Below are 22437 nucleotides of genomic sequence, written 5' to 3'. Positions count from 1 at the left end.
AAGTTCCCCAAGGACACGGACGAGGCATTGTTTCTGTAAATGCCTGACAATGTGCCTGGCACATAGTACTCAAGCAAATACATTTTTAAAAAATTGAATCCTTTGTTTTAACATCCCTTCCAGCAATAATATTCTGTGTTTTAAGGTCTTTTTGAGCTTTGACATTTTTCTTGTAAAGTCCCTTCCAGCTCTGACATCTTGTATTCTAAAGATCTGATAATCTGTGTTTTAAGGGCTTTTTTAGTTTTGACATTCTGGAGATTTTCATGCTCCTGAATGCTGAGAGACATTTTTTGGCTTAAAAGATCAAGGAATGGGATGATGCATACGTTCTAGTGTGTGCTCTAGCCCAGGAGTCCTTGAATGTTTTAAAAAATATTTTAACATTTTAATGAAATTGGGTTCCCTTGTAATCCTTTGTATTTTGTGTTCTGCATTTAAAAGCAGGACTCTGACAACTGTCCGTGGGCTTCATCAGACACTGTCCAAGGCGGCCAGGACACAGAAAAGGGAAGAAGCCTTGGCCTGGACCCAGCGTTTGTGAGGTTCCATCTTCTCTGGGAGCTAGTGCTGTCACCCACAGTCCATTTAACTGGAGCAAGAGCTTGCCTTTGAGGGATAAGGAAGGAGCTGGATGGACGATCATCTGTTGCCCATATGCAGCCAGGGGGTATGGATGTAGCTGCCATCCTTAGCTCAACAGCCTACTCAGGGGATCTTCTCGTCCCAGCCCCTGGGGCTCAGAGCTCCCCCTGGAGGTGATAGGGAGGAGGGCTACCCCTGCTTCTGGGCTCCATCCAGCTGTTGCTGGTTAACAACCCACCTGCCTGATGCTGAAATTGTGAGCAAGCATCCTCATAGTCTTAGAGTTTGAAGGTCATCTGGCCCAGTCCCCTGCCTCCAGACAGATCAGTGAAGAAGCCATCTGAGTTGATCCTGTTTTCTTCATAAATACAAATTTCTTCAATTTGTCTTAGTACCCTCTTTAAGCATTTTTAGAATTAGTCATAGAGAGTCAGTGTAGGCTAATGGATAGGGATCATGAGGACCTGGGCTGGGGTCCCATTTTAGACAGTGACTGTGTGACCCTGAGACAGTCACTTAATTTCCATGGGGGCTCAGTTTCCTCATCTGTAAGATGAGGTGTTTGGACTTGTTAACCTTAAGTGTCTACAGTATGTGCCAGGCAGATAAGTGAGTGATCCAGAGAGGAGATCATAGCATGGGGAGTTCAAATCCCACCTTTGACCATTACTTCCTGGGTATCTTTGGGCAAGTCCCTTAATCTCTGTGAACCTGGGTCCTTTTATCTATAAATGGAGAGCAGTGGACTAAATGGCCTTAGGGAGTGATAGCTCTAGATTTTCAGACATCTGTTGGTGCCAGACCAATGGTTTCTTGGGTGAAGGGAAAGCTGGGCAGGAAGCTCCCTCTACCATTGAAGAACTCCCACTGCCTGACATTTTCTAGTGTTAGGTTCCTGTGGTTCAGTCACTTGCTAGGGGTTGCCTAACAGGGATGTGTCAGAGGCCGGCCTTGAACTTTGGGAATCTTCCTGTCTTCAAGGCCAGTTTTCTGTCCAGAATGTTGTTGCCTAAATAATACAAAGTACTGTGTGTGTATGTGCATGTGTGTGACAACACTAACAGTAGATGGGACCAGGAAGGACCTCCTGTAGGAGGAGTGGACTTTGAGCTGACCTTTGAAGGGGGCATGAATTGGAGGAGGCAGAGGCTGGAAGGGGAAGAGCTTTCCATTCCTAGGGGATAGTCTGTCCTCTTTGTCTGTTCACTGAGACTGACAGTAGCCCCTTTCTGCTTTTGAGTGTGATCACTGGGAGCCGGAGTGGCTTGCCCTCTCTGACTTAACTGGGTTGCTCAGTGATTGAGCACAGACCTTCTAGGATTGCTGTGAGCTGTAGGTATCATGCTTTGCAAACCTTCAAACGTCCTGTAAATGGCTGTTACTTAAGAGTAGACCATTGCTGGTCCCTTAACCTTAGCATCTCCAGCTTGGAGAGGACCTGTCAGAACTCAAGGTCAAGGCTAAGAATGGGTGGCAAAGTCCAGCTGGAACCCAGGACTTTGTGCTGTATCTGCCCAGCTGATGGGCTTGACCTCTTTGGGACTCCCTAATAGGAAGGAAGAAGTAGGCTCCAAGTGTGGAAATTCTTCTCCTTGAGCTACTTCTCTCTAGGCTCTGGGAATTCAGTGGCTGCTGGATCCCTTTCAGTTCTGCAGTTTTTAACAATTGCTATTTATACTCATTCTAAACTGTCTGCCTCACTTAAATCCAATTCACTGGCCATTATGACATATATGATGGGCACCTGACCGCCAACCAACTAACCAATACCAACAACTTCTCTGAGTGAGGGCTCTGAGAATGTTGCCTTTAAAGGGAGTAGAGGTGATGGGAAAGGAACGGAGTGCATACTCATTAGTTGTGTGACCTTGGGCAAGCAGCATCCCCTCTCTGCACCTCAGTTTCCTCATCTGTAAAATTAAGGGTTTAGATTCGATCACATTTAGTGTTTCTTCCAGCCAGGTACAGGAGATAGTGTTGGATTGGAGTCAGAAGGGCCTGAGTTTAAATCTCGCCTCAGATATTTACTAGCTGTGTAAATCTGGGCAAATCACTTAATCTTGTTGACCCTCAGTTTCTCCATCTGTAAAATGGGCAGAGTAGTATAATAACACCCATCTGGCAGGGTTGTTGTGAAGATCAGATTGAGGTAACAAGTAAAAAGTGTTTTGGAAGCCTTAAAGGGTTCTGTGGACGAATATTAGCTAGTAGGAGGATAATGAACATTTGTGCCTTGGGACAGCAAGGGGCCGCCTTCCCTTGGGGTGCAGGCTCAGAAGGGTTTACAGTTCTCCCAGCAACACAATAGGAGAACCAAGCATGCCTGTGTTTCCTCTTAATTGGTGGCTGCCCCAGACAGATGTATCCTGCAGCTGGAGACCTCTTCCTCTCCCGCTCCTGAGCTGACACCCTGCCCTATTTTTAGCCCTATTGTTAAGGGGCTCTGGGCACCCTGCCATCCTGGCCTTCCCCCTGCCCTGGGGGGGCATGCAAATGAGGGCCGAGCAAATGGCCGGAGGCACTGGGAAGGCCTTGAGCCCTGGAGAGTCTGGCCAATTCCCCATTTTAGAAGCTGGGAACTTTCTTCCTGGGCGGTCCTGAGTTTGGAGTCAAGTGGGAGGCTAAGAAAGATGTGTAATGGAAAGAACGCTGGCCTGGAGGTGGAGAGGACAGAATTCTGGTCCAGGCCCTGGCCCTGGATGACCTGTAAAGCAAGCCACATTCCATCTCTGAGCCTCGGTTTCCTCCTTTGTAAAAGGAGGGCGTTGGCAGCAAGGGGGAAGGCAAAGAACACGAGATTTGGAGTCCAGAGGATGGAGTTCACATCCATTTGTGCCATGTGCTGTGTGCTTGGTCTTTTTGTCGGTCTGCCCAACTTCAGTTTCCTTCTTTGTAAAATGGAGGGTAGTAGCACTTGTTCCACCCACCTCACAGTCCTATGGTGAGGAAAAAAGCCTTGTAAATCTTAAAGGACGAGGGAAATGCGACAGCTCCTTGGATAGAACGCTGGCCTTGGAATCAGGAAGACTTGGGTTCAAATCTTCCCTCTTACTCTGGGCAAGTCACTTGACCCTCTCTTTCAGCCTCAGTTCCTTCATCGGTAAAAAGGGAATGATAACCTCTCCCTCCAGCGGTCATTGTGAGAGTCAAATGAGATAAGGCATCTTGCAATTTTAAAGTGCCCTGTGAATGCTATTGATTATTCTGGGATGAGTTTATATCATATGTGTTCCTCCACAAGGGAGATATTGCGTCAAGGGAGATTTTACAAGGGAAGTCTTCCACCAAGACTCCCAGGAGGGCCCTAGTCTGGTCTGACTGCCCTGGTTCTGGGGTTCTTGCCCACAGCTTGTGGGAGGCATGTGGAACCTTGGACAGTCTTTCCTGCACCTCACTTGGCTTCCAGAATCTTAGGCCTGGACTCCTAGAGATCAAGCAATCAATCAGTCAGTGTTTATTAAGCACCTACTATGTGCTAGGTACTGTGCTAAATACTGATCCTCTAATTTCAGCCCCTTGTTTGAGCAGATGAGGAAACTGAGGCCCCCAAAACAGAATGTGACCTTTCTAATAACAACTGGCATTTCTATAGGAGTTAAAGGTTTGCAGGGCGCTCTATAGACATACGTGTGTGTTTTGAGTCTCATAGAAACCCTAGGAGGATCGCTGTAAAAAGGACCATTATCTCCATTTTATAGACGGTAGAATTGAGGTTCAGTGACTTAGAGATTGCAGGGGTCATAGATTCAAAGCTGGAAGGGACCTCAAAGGTCATCGAGTCTATGAGAACACTGAGGCCTGTGGAGGGGAAGGGACTTGACCACGACGACCATACAGGCAGCAAGTTTCTGAGGTAGGATTTGAACCCAGCTCTTCCTGACTCCCAGGTCCAGTGCTCAGTCTGTTGCACCATCCTGCTCAAGCTACAGGTAGCCAGTACCCAAACCCACTGAACCAGACATCTCTTGTCCTAAGGGGCTGTGTCTTGAGAACTCTCAGGGGCTAGAGACAAAGTGCCGCTGTCTGGGGCTGTGTCTTTGGCACTGAGGATAGTCAAGACCATTGAAAAGGCGCTCCTTGGGACTATCTGTCCTCTCCATGGTCTAGGGAGAGAAAGTGATTCCTGCCCCCCATCCCATTATACAACTACTACAGATGTAAGAAATACAGAACTCACTAAAGGATGAGTGTCCTTGGGAAATCAGGTTAATCATTATTCAGTAAGCCTTGTGTATCTACTATGTGCCATGCCTTACACTAGGGTTAAATAAACATTGTGTACCTACTATGTGCCAGACCTTTCACTAGGGTTCAGTAAGCATTGTGAGCCTGCTGTGTGCCAGTTGAGTACCTGCTATGTGCCCTGCTCTTCACTAGGGTTAAATAACTGTGTACCAGGCCCTGCAGTCAGTGCTAGAGATCAGAGGTGAGACCACAGCTAGGGAAATATAAGCCGGTTATGATGAGTCAAGAAGATGCCCTCCCAGCTCCCCTGTGACATCTTTCCCCTGTGGGAGCAGCGTCCTGTTCCCATTGCCTCTTAGGTACCTCATTTGGGGTCTATTCTGTCTAGCTGGCTCCTGCTGCTGCCTGGGATGCTGGTTGGTATTTCTACTTTCTTGTCATCTAGTTGTGACAAAGATATGATCAAAATTTGTTGGAATCTTCCTAGTTTTGGAAATCATTATCTTGGGTAGTTTGGGGGAGTGTAAGAGGCTTTGGGCTCAGTTAGCTGTCAGGGGCATGCATGTGGGCTGCTTTGTGCCAGGCACTGTGCCAGGCTCTAAGTTGGGAGGATCCTGAGACAGATGGATCTGGGCTGGGATTTCCCATCCTTCAGAATGGGGATCTGACAAGGGGATCTGGAAGATCCTTCCCTCTCTAACATCCCATGAGGTCGTTTCTCTGCTCATATAAGCATGACTAGCATTTTCTTGGGGTCCTTCCTTAGGGAAGGAAAAGGGAGGGGGGCCTGCCCTTCCCTTCCACTCCCATCCTTCTTGAACTCCATTAGGGCCTCCCTACTTGAGACTTAGAGTTGACCATGGTACATTATGTATCTGCTAGGCTGAATTCTGACCTGGGGTGGAGGAGGTGGTTCTCATGGACTCCTCGGGCAATTTGCTGTGTAACCACAGACAGATGTAAGTCAGCAGAGTGATGAGAGCTAGGAGTTGGGGTGGAAAGCCTCCTCCCAGACTGAATCACAGTATCCACAATGAGAGATGGGAGAATTCTGCCTGACCTTGCCTGGAGGGTGGGTCTAAGATGCAGGTAACAAACGCTTATTAAGCACCCACCCAGTGTGGTGTGGTGGAAGGGGCATCTGAGGGACTGGGTTGAAGGCTGCTTCTGACACTTACTGTCCTGGGGTATGTAGCCTTGGGAAAGTCATACCTTCTCAGCCTTGGTTTGCTCATCTGTAAAATGGGGATAACCATAGTACCTAATTCCTAGGTTGGTTGTGAAGATCAAGTTGAGACCCCATTTGTAAAGTGCTCAATAAGTGCTAATTATTGATGATGGTCATGCCACACTGCCTATCTATCTCTGTCTTTTGCCTCTGGCATTCTGTAATGCTGCAACTTTCAGATTGCATTCCCACACTGCCCAGAGATTTCAGGGGCCAGGCAGGTACTGTGGCCGGCCCCCCTTGGGATCTCAGGCTGCCTGCCAGCCCAGCCCTCTCTCTCATCTGCAGACTGGGCCCATCCCCGCCTCTGCCTCCTTTGTGTCCCCTGAGAGAGGGAAGCTGCTCAGGGATGACAGGTTGGCAGGGAGGGGGTGGGAGCTTCTCTTGACTTCTGCCTTTATCCTCTGGAATTTCATGGTTGGGAGGTGGGGTGGAGGCAGGAGTCTGGACAGCTGAGCCATTCTTCATCCTGGGCCCCTCAGGATGAGCCCGAGAGGAGGAGGGGGAGGTTTCCCCCCAAAGTTGGGGGCCCTTTCCCTTCTCTGCCCTGGATTCTGGTTTTTTCCTCACTGCCCTTTTCTTATGCAGATATCTTCCCCTCCCCCTCTCATCTCTCTTCTCCCTCCCTGCTCCCTCCTCCTCCTCCTTCCGCCCCAGTCTTCTCTCTCCTTCACTTCCCTTCTCTTATTTCTCTCTCTCCTCTCCCCCTCTCTCATCTTGTCCCTTTCCCATCTTTTCTATCCCTTCTTTTCCTCCATCTTTTCTTCTTCTTGGCCCTCTCCTAGCCTGCAGGGGCTCTACAGTTCTTTCTGGGTCTGAGAATGTTGCCTTGGATATACTGCCCTCCCCCTGCCAGCCTTCCAGATAATCCCAGCTGCCCTCCCCACTGGGCTGTGGGAACTGGGTTGGTTGCCGTGAATGCTTTTCCCAGAACTATCCCGATCCACTCATAGGAAGTTAGGCCAATGACTGCAGACTCAGGCCCCTGCCATCCCTTCTCTGTCCATCTTGCTGAGATAGCTAAGTAGTACAGTGTTGGATGTACAGTCAGAAAGACCTGAGTTCAAATCCTGCCTCAGACACTTACTAGCTGTGTGACCCTGGGCAAGTCACTTAACCTCTGCTTGCCCCAGTTTCCTTATCTGTAAAACAGAATGATAATAATAACATCTACCTTGGAGGGTTGTTGTGATGATCAGATGAGACAATATTTCTGAACCTTAAGGCTCTATGTAAAGGCTACTTTTATTGTTCTTAAACATTCAATGAATGCTCCATCTGCCTCTGTTTATTATTGGTCTCTGAGGAAGCCCTGCATGGGTTGGTGACAAGGGCCCTAGATGAAGACCTGGATTGACTTGTGGAACAGAGTGGGAGCACTGGAAGGGACCTTTCCCCCATTTTACAGATGAGAAAACTGAGGCTCAGAGAAGGGGCCTGAGTTGTCCACAGTCATACAGTGATTTAGTGGCAGTTCAGGCTTCTTCTGCTGCCTTTGCCCTCCCCTGTTCTTAAGGAGAGTCTTCTTGCTCTCTGACTTCTGGTTGACATTTAGACTCATCTTAGAGCCAACCTCTACAGACCCCAGAGTCTGGTCTGACAGCATGCGGTCATCCAGCCTTCTCTGGACGACCTCTGAGAGGGAGCTGTTCCATGGACCCAAGCCTCCTCTCATCTGCCTGGCTGCCACCTTCCCTTGGTTGCCAAGCAGATCCAAGCTAATTCTTCTCCCAAGTGAGGGTCTCCCAGCTATTTGATGGCCGAAGCCTTCTTTTTCTCTGGGGAACCTTCAGAGTTCCTGGATGCATATTTCCAGTCTGTGCCCCAATCCTCATGGCTCCCTAGACCAGCTTGTCTAGCCCGAGCCTTTCTTCTGTCTCTGAATTCCTCTTGTGTTCCTGGCCTGTGGCTGCACAGTCTAGCTGCTACTTCCACACCTAGTGTTTGCCTTGTCTTCCACATCCAAGTGTTGGTGTCCATAGGTCCGGGACTCCTCACCTGCTGCAGTGGGGTGGCCGCTGAATTGGGCCGCTCTGCTTTATCCCAGAAGGACCAGGTGTGGCTGCAGAATCACTTGACCCAAGAATTTTAAATTTTTAAAAATGATTTTAAAACTATATATAATTCCTCCTCTCAGCATATGTACTTTCAATATAAGTAATTACAGGCTGATCAATGAGATAATATTTGTAAGGTGTTTAGCACAGTGCCTGGCCCATAGTAAGTGCTTAGAAAATGCTTGCTTCCTTCTCTTTCTTCCCTCCAGGTATTATGATTTTACTTTGAGATAAATTTTTTTCCTTCCTACTATCTATTTAAAATGCATTGCATTAATTGATGCCACTCGGTCCTTTGAGGTATCATTGTTGAGGAATGACGTTGTGACTGCCTGTTGGCATCCTTAAATGTCACCTTACCTGTGTGGCAAAGAAGAAGAGGACCAGAATATAGACCCAGAGGAGCTGGGTTCTAATCTTTTATCTGCTCCTTACTACCTCTATGGCCTTGGGTCAGTCATTTCACTTTGTAATGGGAGTTAAAAATCTTCCCCACCCATTAATAGGCTTCCGGTGGGCCTGTTAAGGGAAGCTTGATTGGGGAGGCTTGTTTCCTATGAAGGCCCACACCTTTTGTTGATTGTAATGAGGCCCTCTCTCTCTGGTAACAAGTTATGTATTGTCTATGGGCAGACAGTTGGAAGCCCTGTCTGTTGGTCTTTCGGTTTGCAATTTCTGCTTGTATTTTCTCTGAAGTTCAGGGTGCTCAGTTTTCCCATGAACTAAGTGAATGATATATGTGCTTGATTAAAAGTAAGATTGTTTTTTCCTTTTAAGGTTGCTTTCCTTAGACAAACAGATCTAAGAACCTGTGCAACCAGGCCCTCCTGTGTATGCCAGGGTGCTTACTATCACAACCCTTCTCTGTTTCTACGTACCTAAAATACAGGAATGTGGCTAGGTGAGCTCTAAATCTTAAAAGTTATAATAATGATAACTCATTTATTGCATTTTAAGGTTTATAAATTAGCTTTTTTACCACAGTAAGCCTCTGAGGTCAGTAGAGGATGTTGCCTGCCCATTTTATAGCCGAGGAAATTGAGGTGTTTTGTTTTGTTTTTTTTTTTTGCAGCTATCGGGGTTAAGTGACTTGCCCAGGGTCACACAGGCCAGATTTGAACTTGGATCCTCCTCACTTCAGGGTTTGTGCTCTGTCCACTGCACCACCTAACTGATCCTGAAAGTGAGTCTTAGATGAAAGGAAGTCACCAAAGTCACATATCTCAGAGAGTTATCTCAAGGTCCTGATCCCTGGTCTTCTGAGTCTTAAGGCTTTGCACTGACCTGTCTTTCTTCTCAATCTGGTGGACTGGTATTAGAGGTTCAGTCTGTGGCCAGGGATCAGACAGAGCTAAGCAAGCTGGGCCACTTGGGCATTGAACCTGGGAGCTAAATCTCACTTGGCCTGGGTCCTAAGCCCTGAATATGCTCACCCAAGGGTCCCAGACTCATCGATTTAGGACATTGAAACCAGTCGCCTTATTGTACCAAGGCTAGAAAGTGTCTAAGGCACAATGTTGATCTCAGGTCTTTCTGACTAGCAGTGTGACACTCTTATCTACTATGTCCCTCGCTTTCTCTAGATGACTCCTGGGATTCTAGAATTCTGTAAATCTGAAGCCTAGAGTCTGGGCAGGGAACTCTGTCTGACATGGGATGAATCCAAGGAGATTCCCCTAAAACCTGGACTCGATCATGACACAACATTCTGGGATTAGACCAATGTGTGTGTGTGTGTGTGTGTGTGTGGGGGGGGGGTGTCTGGGATCCAGAGCAGAGGCCCACTGGGCCTAGCCAGCAGCCCTATTGTTCTCCCCAGGATAATCAGAAGCAGGGATCACCCAGGAACTGGGAGAAGCCTCCCATCAGACCATGACAGCCCCTGGCCCATTCCCTTTCCCAGGGTTACTTATTCTGGTGTAGATTATCCAGGATTTTGACCTCCCCAGACATAGGTGTGGAGGACCCTAAATCTAAGGCTGGAAGGAAGCTTGGGGGTCAGGTCCAATCCTCCCAGTCTCTGGTTTAACAGAGAGAGAGGCTGAGGTCCAGGGACGCTGATGAACTTGCCTAAGCTCATTCAGTAGTGACAAAATTAGGTCCTTTGGTTCCAAATCCAGATTTCTTTCCGTTCTTTCCTTTACCAAGGGCTTTTTTTTTTTTTTGGCTATTTCACAGTTTATTAAGGAAGGAAGGGGGAGGAGAGAATTGAGATGGTTGATTTTGTACCATATTATTATTAGGGTCTTATTCTGTTGGTAACTCTTCTCTTTATGAGGGGTGTGTGTGTGTGCGAATGTGTGTGCATGGAGCACATGTAGGATTGTTTAGACCTACGATCTTACTGGTATTTATGGGTCTACTGCCTCATGATGGGCAGTTATGGCTTTAAAGAGTGACCTGAGGTACCAGGCTCTTAGAGTGACTGCCCAGTGTCTCACAATCTGTTAGGGGAAGGCCTTGAATCCCGACTTGGAGGTGGCCTTCTAGTCCTTCCTCCATGTAGTCTACCTTTCTCTCTTTCCCCTTCCCTTCTTTCTTCTCTGTCCTACTCTCTCACCTTCCTGCCCCCTTTTCATGTATGTTGGCTTATAACCTGTACAGCAACAATCCCACGAGTTAGGCGAAGCAAGTCTTATTGTCTCCATTTTACAAATGAAGAAACCGAGGCTCTGAGAAGCCAAGTGCTTGCCCCTGATCACACAAGCCAGATCTGACTCCCTAGCCTGTTCCCTTTGTTGCCTCTTCCCATGAGCTCCTGCTGGAGTGGGCATCTTGAGTTGCCAAGTTAAGTCTTGTCCTTCTTTAGCCCAGGGACTGCCTGGAGGTATCTCAGAAGGACCTGCAGGTCACCCTGAACTTGCCCAGCCTTCTACAACATCCCTGACAAGCGGCTTAGATTCAGGCCTTGATGAGGTCTACTCTGGTCCAGCCTGCCCTTTCCATCTTGCAGATGAGGAAACTGAGGCTCATAGAAGAGAAGAGTCTTATATAGGGCTACCAAGGTAGAAAGTAAAGATGGGATGTAAATCTGGCTTGACGACTGAAACAGTGTTTTTCCCATGATCCTCTGTAGCCTCCCCCATCTCAGTTCCAGCAGGGACCAGGATGGGAATCTCAGCATCTCCTCAACAGCTCATCCTGCCTTGGGGTTAATGGTAGAGATTTCCCTTCTACTGAACTGAAACCTGCCTCTACACTCTCTGCCCATGCTCCTGGTTCTGCCCTCTGGGGCCAAACTAAGCCGAGCTGAGCCTTCTCCATGCCTCAGCCCTTCAAATACTTGAAGCAGTGACTGGATCCTCCTTAAGTTTTCTCTTCTTCACAATGCATGTCTTCATTTTCTCCAGTCGGTTCTCTTCTGGCTGGGTATTCGTGAACTAGTTACTGCCCTTATTAAAATGTGGGTCTCTGAGATTTGTGTATTTATACCTGTATAGATAGAAGGAACTGGTGTCTCAGTGGATAGAGCTCTGGGCCTAATGTTAGGAAGACTCAAGTTTAAATCTAGTTTCAGACACCTCCTAGCTGTGTGACCTTTGACAAGTCACTTAACCTGTGATTACCTGACAAAATAGAGCCTCTAGAGAAAACAATGGCAAACTAGTCCAGCATCTTTGCCAGGGAAATCCCAAATAAGATTACGAAGGGTCGGACATGGCTGAACCAACTAAACCACAACTACCTTGGTGTAGATATGTGTATACATCTACATCTGAAGTGATTTCACAGTGGGTTTTCCTTCTGGGTATGTCTGGGTTGGTGGAATGGCTGCTGAAGTCTCCCCTGACTCTGAGATGCTATGCTTCTGGGTGATCATTCCCTCCTGCCCACCGCATGGGGTTGGTATGAAGCAATCTTTCCAGGCCATAAAGCACCAAAGAAGTGGGAGTCATCGACAGTATTGTTCTCTGGGGTCCGGAAGAGGATGAACTATTGATGGGGGGCCCTGGAGGCCGTGAGAACAGGCCTTCCCTGAAGAGACGGAGGAGGAGGGGGCGAGCTACAGAGAGATTGCAGGAAAGGAATCTGATTTCCTTCCAGACAGAGGGCACTGGGACCTTAGGGTCAGGCGCAGGGCATTGCAGAGCCATTTGATGTAGGGACTGACCTTTGAATGGGCCTGATTTCCCCATGCCAAGCTCAGATCTGCAGCTGCAAACATCTGGGTTCCCCCTCAGAGTGGCTGGCTGCCAGCTGTCGGGGGACAGCCAAGGCCTAGCAGAGGAGGCAGGTGGTGGGGGTGTGGGAGAGACAGCAGATTCTCCTCTCCTAGTTAGGGGAATGAGTCTGAGCCTGCCTGGGAGCAGCTGTGGCCAGCTGTCCTTTCCATGAGGCCCCCTCTGGACGACCCTCCCCCCTCCATCTTCCCCCCCTACTCCTCCAATACGTGCTCTGCGGTGCTGAAGTTTTCCTCTGGGACCCTCTCTGTTTTTTCTGAGTTCTTTCCCCCAGTTTCCTTCCTGTGCATCTTCTTTCAGTCCAGGTGCAGGAAGTTCAGGGAGGCAGATGTTTGGTACTTTGAATGTCACTGTAGACCTGGCCTGGGAACCAGAGGACTTGATGTTTGCCCAAGCACCCATCACCTTAAGCGGGCAGAGATACATGGGAGGGCAGCTGAGATGGTGACTGCCCCCAGACTGTGTACAAAGCCATGCCACGTGGGGTAGGGTGAATGAGCTAGGATGTTTAGTCTGTAGAAGGAGAGGCTAGGCATAGGGAGCCATGACAGATGTCTTGGAGGTTTTCTAGGGCTTGTCATGAGGGAGAGGGATTAACATTGGGGTCAGCGTAGGTGGCCTGTTAGTCTGTGACCCCCATGATCCTTGCTTTGCTTGACCCCAGAGGACCCAGGCTGAAGACTGGGTGGGGGAGGGGGCTGTAGAGAGGCCAGCCGGGCTCCTAACAATCAGAAGGGTGAATACCAGGGTTAGATGGGTGGTCTCTGGAGGTAGTGAGCTCCCCCTCCCTGAGGGGGCTGACAAACCCTTGTGAATTATGCTATGGAGGGCATCCTTGTTCAGGTACACTTTGGACTTGGGTGACCCCCTGGGGTCCCTTTCATCACTGACATTCAGTGATTCTGTGATGACATTTTATAGGATCATTCAGTTCAGTGTTGGAATGCCCCTTAGAACCCATCTAGTGTCCCCTACCCCTCATTTTACAGATAAGAAAACAGGCCTGGGGGAAGGGAGAAGTGGCCTTGGCCATGATGACCCTGGTAAGTGGCTGTTTTAGGCTGAAACGCAAGTCCTCTGACTTTACCTTTTCCCACTCTGCCTTGGCTACCCCCATCCTAGCTCCTCCAGGCCTCTTGTTTTTTGGTTTAGAGTCTCATCTCTTCTGTCTTCAACCAAAAAAAAAGAGAGAGAGAGAATTTGGTTGGTTTTTGGAGACCCTTGGAGATGGGGCCCTTGTAAACACAAGGTGTGTGTGTTAATAAAGCTGTCTTAGGAAGGCTGCTGGGAATTGTCAGCTATGACAGGTCCCAAGGAAGAGAGGAGGGAGGTATTCTCAGACCAGAAAGAGCTGGCTGAAGCAGATGGATCATGGCCACAGTCACCCCAGCTTGCCTTTGGCCAACGGGGGCTTTGGCAAGATTGGAACACAGAACCCAGTAGCTGTTGAGTCCTGACTTACAGTGTTCTTGAAGGAGGCCAGCTCTCAGTTTGATTCCTGTGTGGGCCACTTAGCTTGGGGTAGTGGCCAGGCTTTAGAGTCAGAAAGATGTAATTCAGATCCTTCCTCTGACCCATGCTCACTGAATGACTCTGGGCACCTTTCCGAGATTACAAGGCCCCCATCTGCAAATATATCATTATTATAGGGTCCTTTCTAGCCTTGGTCTATGATCCCATGAGGCTGCAGCTCTAGGCGAGACACGAGTTCAAATCTGGCTTCAGACACTTCTCTGTGAGACCCTGGACAAGTCTCTTGACCTCCCCTCAGCCTTGGTTTCTGTATCTATAAGGCCTCAGTGGTACCTCTCGACTCTAACTCTTTTGATGCTAAGTTCCATTGAACTTCAGACCACTGATTTTTTCCATCTCCATCTCCCTTTGCATTTCCTCCTCCACAGATCGCATCCTGAGGCTACTGTCCCTGGATTATGGGTACGACGGCCAGCACTGCCCAGCAGACAGTGTCGGCAGTGACAGGCCCCCCATTTGAGGGTCTTCAGGGCTGCGGCAGCATGGATGACCGTCACTCACTCAGCATCCACTCCTTCCAGACCACTGGCCCTCATAACAGCCGGGCCAAGTCCATCATTACCAACAAAGTGGCCCCAGTTGTGATCACGTGAGTGACCCTCCTCTCCTCACAGCCCAGACATGCTTGTCCCTAATGCTCTGAATGTATGCTGCCTGAGATGGGGCAATAGGGGCTAGGATGGAAGAGGATAGTCAGTGTAAAGGCCCAGGCTCCTGGTGGCCAAACTTGGTTCTTGAGTGATCCGTCCTTGGCCAGGTCACTCCCTATTTCAAGGCCTCAGTTTCCTCCTTTGTAGAATGAAGGTGGTTGATTAGTTGATCTCAAAGGTCTGCCTGAATTCCAAAATCCCAGGGTCCCATGCTAGGTAAATAGCAGCCCATCTTTGAGGGCAAGATTTCCACAGTGAACCAACTGATTCACCTTAGACCAGTCCCTTTCTCTGGGCAAACATCATTACGGAAGTTTTTGTCAACCTCAGATAAGAAATTCAAACTTAGAGTCTGTGGGTCTGTCTCAAAACATTTTCTGTGTTTCAGGCAAAGCCAGGTGTCATAGTGGATAGAGTGTGAGACTTGAGTTCATGGTGACCTGAGTTTGAATCCTGTTTCAGACACTTATTAGCCATAAGACCCTCAACGAGTCCTTTAACCCTTCTGAAACTCTGCTTCTCTATCTATAAAATGGAGGTAATAATAGCACCTCCATCACCGATTTATTGTAAAGATCAAAAAAGGTAGCGTCTAGGGGGAACAAGGATTTATACAGCACCTCCTGTGTGCTAGGCACAGCAGTTCTGGGAGAGAGGTGCTATTATTATCTCTATTTTACAGAAGGGGAAACTGAGACAGACAGAAGTTAAGTGACTTACCCAGGCTGACGTAGCTACTGAGCTTCTGGGGTTGGATTTGAACTCAGGTCTTGCTGCCTCGAGGCTAGCTGCTCCATCCACCGAGCCACCTAGTTGCACCTTGCAAAAATTAAAACACTGTATAAGTAATGCAAGGTACTGTTATTATTGAGCATCTGCTTGGCTTCTTACTAATTAATGGTGTGACTGTCAGTAGATTTTCTTAAATTTTCTCAAATTTCAAATAAAGGGGTTGTACTAGAAACCCTCTAAGGGCCCTTTCAGCTGTAAATCCTGTGCTGTTAGGATGATACTTAGGAAGAGAGAAGTAGGATGGAGAGAGAGTGTCTGCTGTTATGTGATCATGTGATTGATCTGGACAGAAGGGCTAAGGCTAGGCGAGTAGGGAGAGTGTTAATTCACTCGATAGGGGAGGCATGGAGAAGCTCACCTCCTGCTCCCAGACCCCTCCTGCCTACCTCAAGCAATGAGGAGCATGAACCTGAGAGACCTGTTGGCTCTGGTAATTCTCCAGTCTTTGGTGGGCATCTCTGGAAAGTCTGAAGAAGGCGGGAAATTCAGTCCCTGTGGTCGGGATGGGGCAGTGGAGCAAGGACCTGGGCTGTGGGGCCTTAGGAGGGAGGGGTTCTGGGTAGTCTGAGGAGGCCCCAGCTCTGGGAAGTTTCCTTGCTGGGAGTCCAGAATGAGCAAGATCAGGGAGGAGGAACGTGGAGCTCCGGGGTTCTTGGCCAACTCACCTGCACGTGAGGATGAGTTAGACTAGCCTTTGACTGACTGATAGCAGTCCCAGAATCACAGATTCCCCAGATGGGTCAATCCAGGCAGGATTTACTAAGTACCTACTGTGTGCCAGGCACTGTGTGGGCTCTGGGTGTATGAACATGAAGAAACAATCTCTACTCATGTTCTAAATGGAAGAGAAACTGCATGTAGAAATGCGAATAGATGCAAATATATGCAAAGTTGTTTGATACAAGGTGGTTTTGGGGGGGAGGCATTGGCAGTTGTGGGGATCAGGAAAAGTTACATGCAGAAGATGGGCTTGGGCTGCATCTTAGTGGCATAGGTGGAGACGAGGGAGGAAATTCATTCCAGGTACAGGACCGACTGATGCAAAGGCATGATGGGACCTCAGGTGATGGGAGAGACCTTAAAGGTCATATAGACTAACCCTTTCATTGTTACAGATGAGGAAACTGAGGCTCAGAGGGGTTAGGTGAGCTGTCCAAGGTCACACAAGTAGTGATAGTAGCAGAGTCAAGGTTTGAACTCACATCCCTGTATTCCACATCCAGTGTTCTTTTCACTTTGCCATGGTCCAAGATTTCTTGTATTTTGTACCTTTCTCTTAAACTGGTTTACCCAGCATTGCAAGTGCACCTTGCTGGGTATATACCTGCAAGCCTTGTGTATCAATGAAATTGTCCATTAAATCCATTTTCCGTTCAACTGAGAAGTGTTTATTAAGCCCCTACTATGTGCCAGGCACTGTAGTAGATGCTGGGGAAATAAAGACAATACCTGTCTTCCTGGAGTCTGTTCTCTTCTGGGAGTTGTAAAATCTACTAGGAAAATTGGTATTTTTACAGATTAAATTTTACTTTGTTCAAATAACTAGCATTGACTTGTAAAAGAATATTGATATTTCAGAGGATGCTATGAAGACTCTTTCTGTAAAGGGAATAGCTAAGCAGACTATAAGCCCCCAAGGGCAGGGAGGGAAGTCCTGCTCTTACTCATTTCTGGCTCCTCCTGTGCCACCCACCATAGGCCCTTTTCCACATTTGGTAGTGGTGGGCAGTCAGCAGCAGCCTCAATGCTTTACAAGATTTGTGAAACCATTTGGGAGGGAGGCTCCCTCCAGGCCTCTCTAAGCCTTGAGATCTGGTTTCCTGAGCTACTGTGACTGCAGACTTCATGTACCTAGAGCCAGGCTGGTGTTGGGTGACCTCTATGATACCTAGGTTCGTCATTGGAAGAGCAGCATACATCATCCGCCCTGTGCCTGTACTCCAGCAGGGGTGGGACCCTTCCTGGCAGCCTCTAGGTCAGCAGAGCCTTTGAGAGCCTGGGGCCCCTTAGGCCAGGTCACACTGAGGCAGTGGAGGGGAGGAGGTCCTGGTACCCAGGCCCCTTCTGTATGGAGCTGCTGCCACTGCTGGGTGTCCATCCATTTGGTTTGGCTTAAAGTGGGCCAGGCCTGTGTCTCTTTACTGTTACAACACTCATTTGAGGTTGGTCAAGGGAAGGAACTAGGGAAAACTTAGAGATTATAAGAGACACATCTACTTAGTGTGTGTGACATAGTGACACACATAGTGACATAGTGAATGAAGATCCAAAGCAGGGTGGTGGTGGTAATGGTGGTGGTGGTGGTGGTAGTGGTAGTAGTAGTAGCAGTAGTAGTAGCAGTGGTAGTGGTAGTGGTAATGGTAGTACTGATAGTAGAGGTAATGACTAAGCTCAAATCCCACCTTGTGAGGGGACCTTTCCCTGTCCCCTACCTGCTACTGCCTTTCATTCTAACATTATCTTCCATATACTTGAATATATTTTGTATGTACCTATTTCTATACATTAATTAAATTTCAAATAAAAAAATGAAAATTTAATTTTAAACCAACTTTTATTGTTTCTCCTCCCCCTGAACCCCTTGCTGAAAAAGAAAACCCTTGTAACAAATATACAGTCAAAAAACTAAAGTCTGACCTTGACCACATCCAAAGATGGGCATCTCATTCCACAGCCTGAATCCTTTGCCTCTGTGAGGAGGTAAACAGTGTGCCATTAGGATGTACGGTCCTTGAAGGCAAGGGTTGTTTTTGACGTTTCTCTCCTTTGTATCCCTAGCACTTAGTCCAATGCCTGGTCCATAAGTAATCCCTTAACAAATGCTTATTGAATGATTGACCTTCCATTGTTATAGAGGTTTTAAAGCTTACAAAGTCCTTCTGCCAGCCATCATCAGCAGTCCTTGGGAGGTAGGGAATACAAGCTTTGTAGTATTCATTTTGTATGTTAGGAAAGTATTCCTACTCTCAGATTAGAGCTTCCATATTGATAAGTTAAGGTGGAAAGAACCCCAAAAGGGCTGGAGGAGAGGGACAAGGGGAGGTGTGGGTATCAGTGATTCAGGGATTCCTGGAATGGTGGGAGGCAGCTTGGGGGCAGTGGGAACCCTTGTCCTCGACTATTCCTGCTCCTGGGACAGATACAACTGTAAAGAAGAGTTCCAGATCCATGATGAACTGCTCAAGGCCCATTACACGGTGGGCCGTATCTCAGAGAACACACAGGAGCATTACCTGGTCCAGGTGAGCTCCCTCCCACCCCCATCACCTGCCTCTCTTCTTTCTCTTTGCATCCTTTTCTACTTTTGCCTGGGTCTTCCCCTCATTTTCTTTCTCTTCACTGTCTTTCCTCCTCTTCTCCCTCCTCTTTTCTTTATCCCTCTTCTCCTTTCCCTCCTCTCTTTTCCTCTTTTCTCCTCTATTTCTTGCTCTCTCTTCATCCTGCTGACTTTTTCCACTCCCTCTCTTCCATTTTCTTTTTCTACTCTCTTTAAAGTCCTCCTTTCTCTCTCCTTCCCCTTGCTCTTCCTCTTTCTTTCTCCTCCTGCTTTCTTTTCCTTGGTCCTCTGCAGCCATTTCCCCTTGGATGACTCACCTGAGCTGTCCGAGATCCCCAGCTTCTCATGGCCATGTTCCATCCAGGGCCCTTGACCTAAGATCTGTCCCAGATCTTGCTGGGTTATTTATTTACTCACTTCTACCTTCTGACCAATCCCTTTGGGCTAACCAGGACCAGAGAGTATTGAACAGACTTTCAGAACCTGAAAGGGACCTTAAAGAAGCTTGAATCAAACCCTTTTTTATAGCTGATCACCCTTGGCTAATTGCCCCAGATCACAGAGCTATGCAGTGGCCAAGCTGAGGCTAGCCATGTGTAGATCTCAGGAGATGCACTTTTCCTGCCCTATTCTCTCCACTCTCTCAGCATTCAGGTCTTTCTGTTCTTCAGGCATCTGGGGAATCTCACCATCCAGCTGTCTTCCAGCTCCCCTCTCTCTAGCGTAACTTGTTCTGTTGATTTTTTTAAAAAAGTGAGTGCAGTTAGGAATTTTCCTAACCTTTTACCCTCATGGAGGCCTGGAAAAGAACAAGTTTGTCCTTCCATCTGCTGTAGGTGTCTGTTCTGCCACTAGGCAGGGGGGATGGAGGAGATAACCTCTCAAGGTCCCTTCCAGCATGAGAATTATCTGAGGTTCCCAGGGTACTCCAAGCAGAGGTTAAGCTAGTTGAATGCCCTGTAACTCTTTCCTCTGGTCCTTGGCTCACTGGCCCTCCACCTGAGTAGAATGTTTCCCTGCTGGTAGGGAGAGGACAAACATGGCACATTCTACCCTGCACTAATTTGCACTCAGACCCTCTGGGAGAGGCCTAGCCCTCTCTTTTTCATCCCACATTATGTCTCCAGCTTTCCTTTCCAGTCTTTTACTTCTTTCTACCCTCTACTAATCCTGGTCTCCAGCCAGCTGGGACAGTCCACCGTAACCTGATCTTGTCCTGCCCTTTTCTGCCTTAATGAATTAGGCTCTGTCATCTCCCATGCCTGGATCACAGGCTTTCCTTATCTCAAGACCCAGCTCAGACCCTGTTTTCCCCATACTCTCCTCTCTCACGAACTCCCACCCCCTAGCCCAGCTCCCCCACCACACCCTCCACCTTCTCTTATCAGAAAGCCTTAAATTTTCCTCTATTACTCTCTCTGGATTTCCTTCTCTCCTTACCCTCTGCTCTGTATCATGCCTATTTGTATACACGCCCCATTCCCTCAATTAGGATGGAAGCTTTCTGAGAGCAGGTTTGGTCGTTGGGTTGTAGCCATAGTACATAGTACATCCCCTCCTTTATCAAGAATCCAGCACACATTTCTTATCTGTCCCAGGGCCTCCTGGGTTGTCATCTTCTCCACCCAATTCACCTTATTTCCAAGGGCAGCTGCATGTAGTGGAAAGAGAGTTGAACCTACAGTCAGAGGACTCAGGTTCATATCCTGGTTCTTGTAGTGACTCTGGGCAAGTCATTTGCCTTTGGGGCTTCATTTGTAAATTGAAAGTTGGTCTGTGTGATCTTTCAGAGCTAGCCGCCCTCTTCTCCAAGGCCAGAAGGAAACAAGTCATGGTCGAGGTTGGGTGACCTGAATGAAGTGTGTGCCCTGAGATGAATGGGAAGCTGTGGAGGGGTAGAATGGAAGGGCTCCTATCACATCCCTCAAGGCTCTACTCCCCCACCCCTTTTATTTTCCCAGGGACGCTACTTCATGGTCCGGGACGTCTCGGGGAAAATGGATACCTTGAACACCATGGGAAGCTGCGGGGCCCCCAATTTCCGCCAGGCCCGAGGCGGGCATGCTGTGTTTGGCATGGGGCAGCCCAGCCTTGCGGGCTTCAAGAGGGTTCTCCAGAAACTCCAGAGCGATGGCCATAAGGTGGGTGGAGGCTGACTCTCTTACTTCATGATCTCAGGGTTGGAGAAATAATGAAGGTGAGCGAAGGATGGAGATGCATTCATGGAGCAGAGATGAGCAGGGGGAACGCAAGGGACGACAGAGGAAACTGGTGTGGCTAAAGGATGGCAGAGATGTTGGGTGTAGTGGTGGGATGATGGTAGTCAGGTTGGAGAGGTAGAAAGAGCCAGATTATAGAGGGCCTTGGAAGCCAAGCCAAGGTCTTTGGGCTTTAACAGAGGAATACCAAAGAACCTACTGGATTATAAACTCACAGAAGGCAGGGCCCTTTTCTTCTTCATCACCCCTAGTTCCTAGCACAGTTCTTTTTAAAAATATATAATTTATTTATTTTCAGTTCTTAACATTCACTTCCACAAAGAATTTGAAATCAAAATTTTCTCCCCACCTCTCCCTACCCCCTACCCTAGGACAATGTGCACCCCATCCACCCCTTCCTCCAATCTGTCCTCCCTTTTATTGCTCATCCTTCTTCCATCCCCCCTTCCCCTCTGTTTTCCTGTAGGGCATAATAGATGTCTGTACTCCATTGCCTGTGAATCTTAATTTCCAGTTACATGCTAAAACAATTTTTAACATTCATTCTTAAAGCTTTGAGTTACATAATCTCTCCCTCCCTCCCTACCCACCCTCATTGAGAAAACAAGCAATTCAACATAGGTCATATATGTGTAACAATGCAAAGCACTTCCATAATAGTTAGGTTGTAAAAGACTAACCACGTTTCCCTCTGTCCTATCCTGTCCTTCATTTATTCCATTTTCTCCCTTGACCTGTCCTCCCACAGTGGTGTTTGCTTCTGGTTATCCCTTTCCCCAAGTTGCTGTCCCTTCTATTATCTTCCCTCTCCTATCCCTTTTTCCTTCTTGCCTTCCTGAAGGGTAAAATAGATTTCCCTATCCAATTGAGTGTGTGTTATTCTCTCCTTAAGCCAAATCCCATGAGAGTAAGGCACAATTATTTCCTTTCTTCTCCCCCCACTTCCTCTCCATTGCAAAAACTCTTTCTTCCCTCTTTTATGTGAGATGATTTGCTACATTCTACCTCTCCCTTTCTCTTATTCCTAGTCCATTCCATTCAACATTAAATTTTATCTTTTTTAGGTATTCTCCCTTCATATTCAGCTCCCCCTGTGCCCTCTATGTTTGTATGTATGTATGTATATATATATATGCATACATGCATAGTATATACATACCTACACATATATAATATGTACAAACATATATACCCATATCCACCTACATATATATATTCCCTCTAACTACCCTAATACTGAAAAAAGTCTCATGAGTTACAAATAACATCTTTACATGTAGGAATGTAAACAGTTCAACTTTAATGAGTTCCTTAAGGCTTCTCTTTCCTGTTTACCTTGATTCTTGTATCTGAAAGTCAAATTTTCTATTCATCTCTGGTCTTTTCTACAAGAATGCTTGGAAGTCCTCTATTTCATTGAAATTCCATTTTTTCTCCTGAAGTATTATACTCAGTTTTTTTGGGTAGGTGATTCTTGGTTTTAATCCTATCTCCTTTGATCTCTGGAATATCACATTCCAGGCCATTTGATACTTTAGGTGTAGATGCTGCTAAGTCCTGTGTTATCCTGATTGTATTTCCACAATTCTTGAATTGTTTCTTTCTGGCTGCTTGTAATATTTTCTCCTTGACCTGGGAACTATGGAATTTGGCTACAGTATTCCTAGGAGTTTTCCTTTTGGGATCTCTTTCATGAAGTGATCGGTGAATTCTTTCCATTTCTATTTTAC

The 22437-nt window shown here is 47.5% G+C and overlaps 1 protein-coding gene across 3 annotated transcripts in view; it reads left to right on the top strand.

Annotated features, from left to right (window-relative positions):
- PALD1 (phosphatase domain containing paladin 1) overlaps positions 1–22437 on the top strand; it is a 96215-nt gene that overhangs the window by 23733 nt on the left and 50045 nt on the right. For 2 of the 3 annotated variants that reach the window (XM_072628693.1, XM_072628692.1), the window contains exons 2-4: positions 14138–14358; positions 18351–18453; positions 20450–20629. In XM_072628693.1, coding sequence (XP_072484794.1) covers positions 14168–14358; positions 18351–18453; positions 20450–20629 — 474 coding nt within the window. In that variant the 5' untranslated portion in view covers positions 14138–14167. Of the gene's footprint in view, positions 1–14137; positions 14359–18350; positions 18454–20449; positions 20630–22437 lie in introns of those variants that run through there. The other variant, XM_072628694.1, reaches the window with a different exon arrangement.

Source organism: Notamacropus eugenii, chromosome 1 (genome assembly GCF_028372415.1).
Source record: "Notamacropus eugenii isolate mMacEug1 chromosome 1, mMacEug1.pri_v2, whole genome shotgun sequence".
Lineage (NCBI taxonomy): Eukaryota > Metazoa > Chordata > Mammalia > Diprotodontia > Macropodidae > Notamacropus > Notamacropus eugenii.
This window is presented reverse-complemented; position numbering and strand designations above follow the sequence as displayed.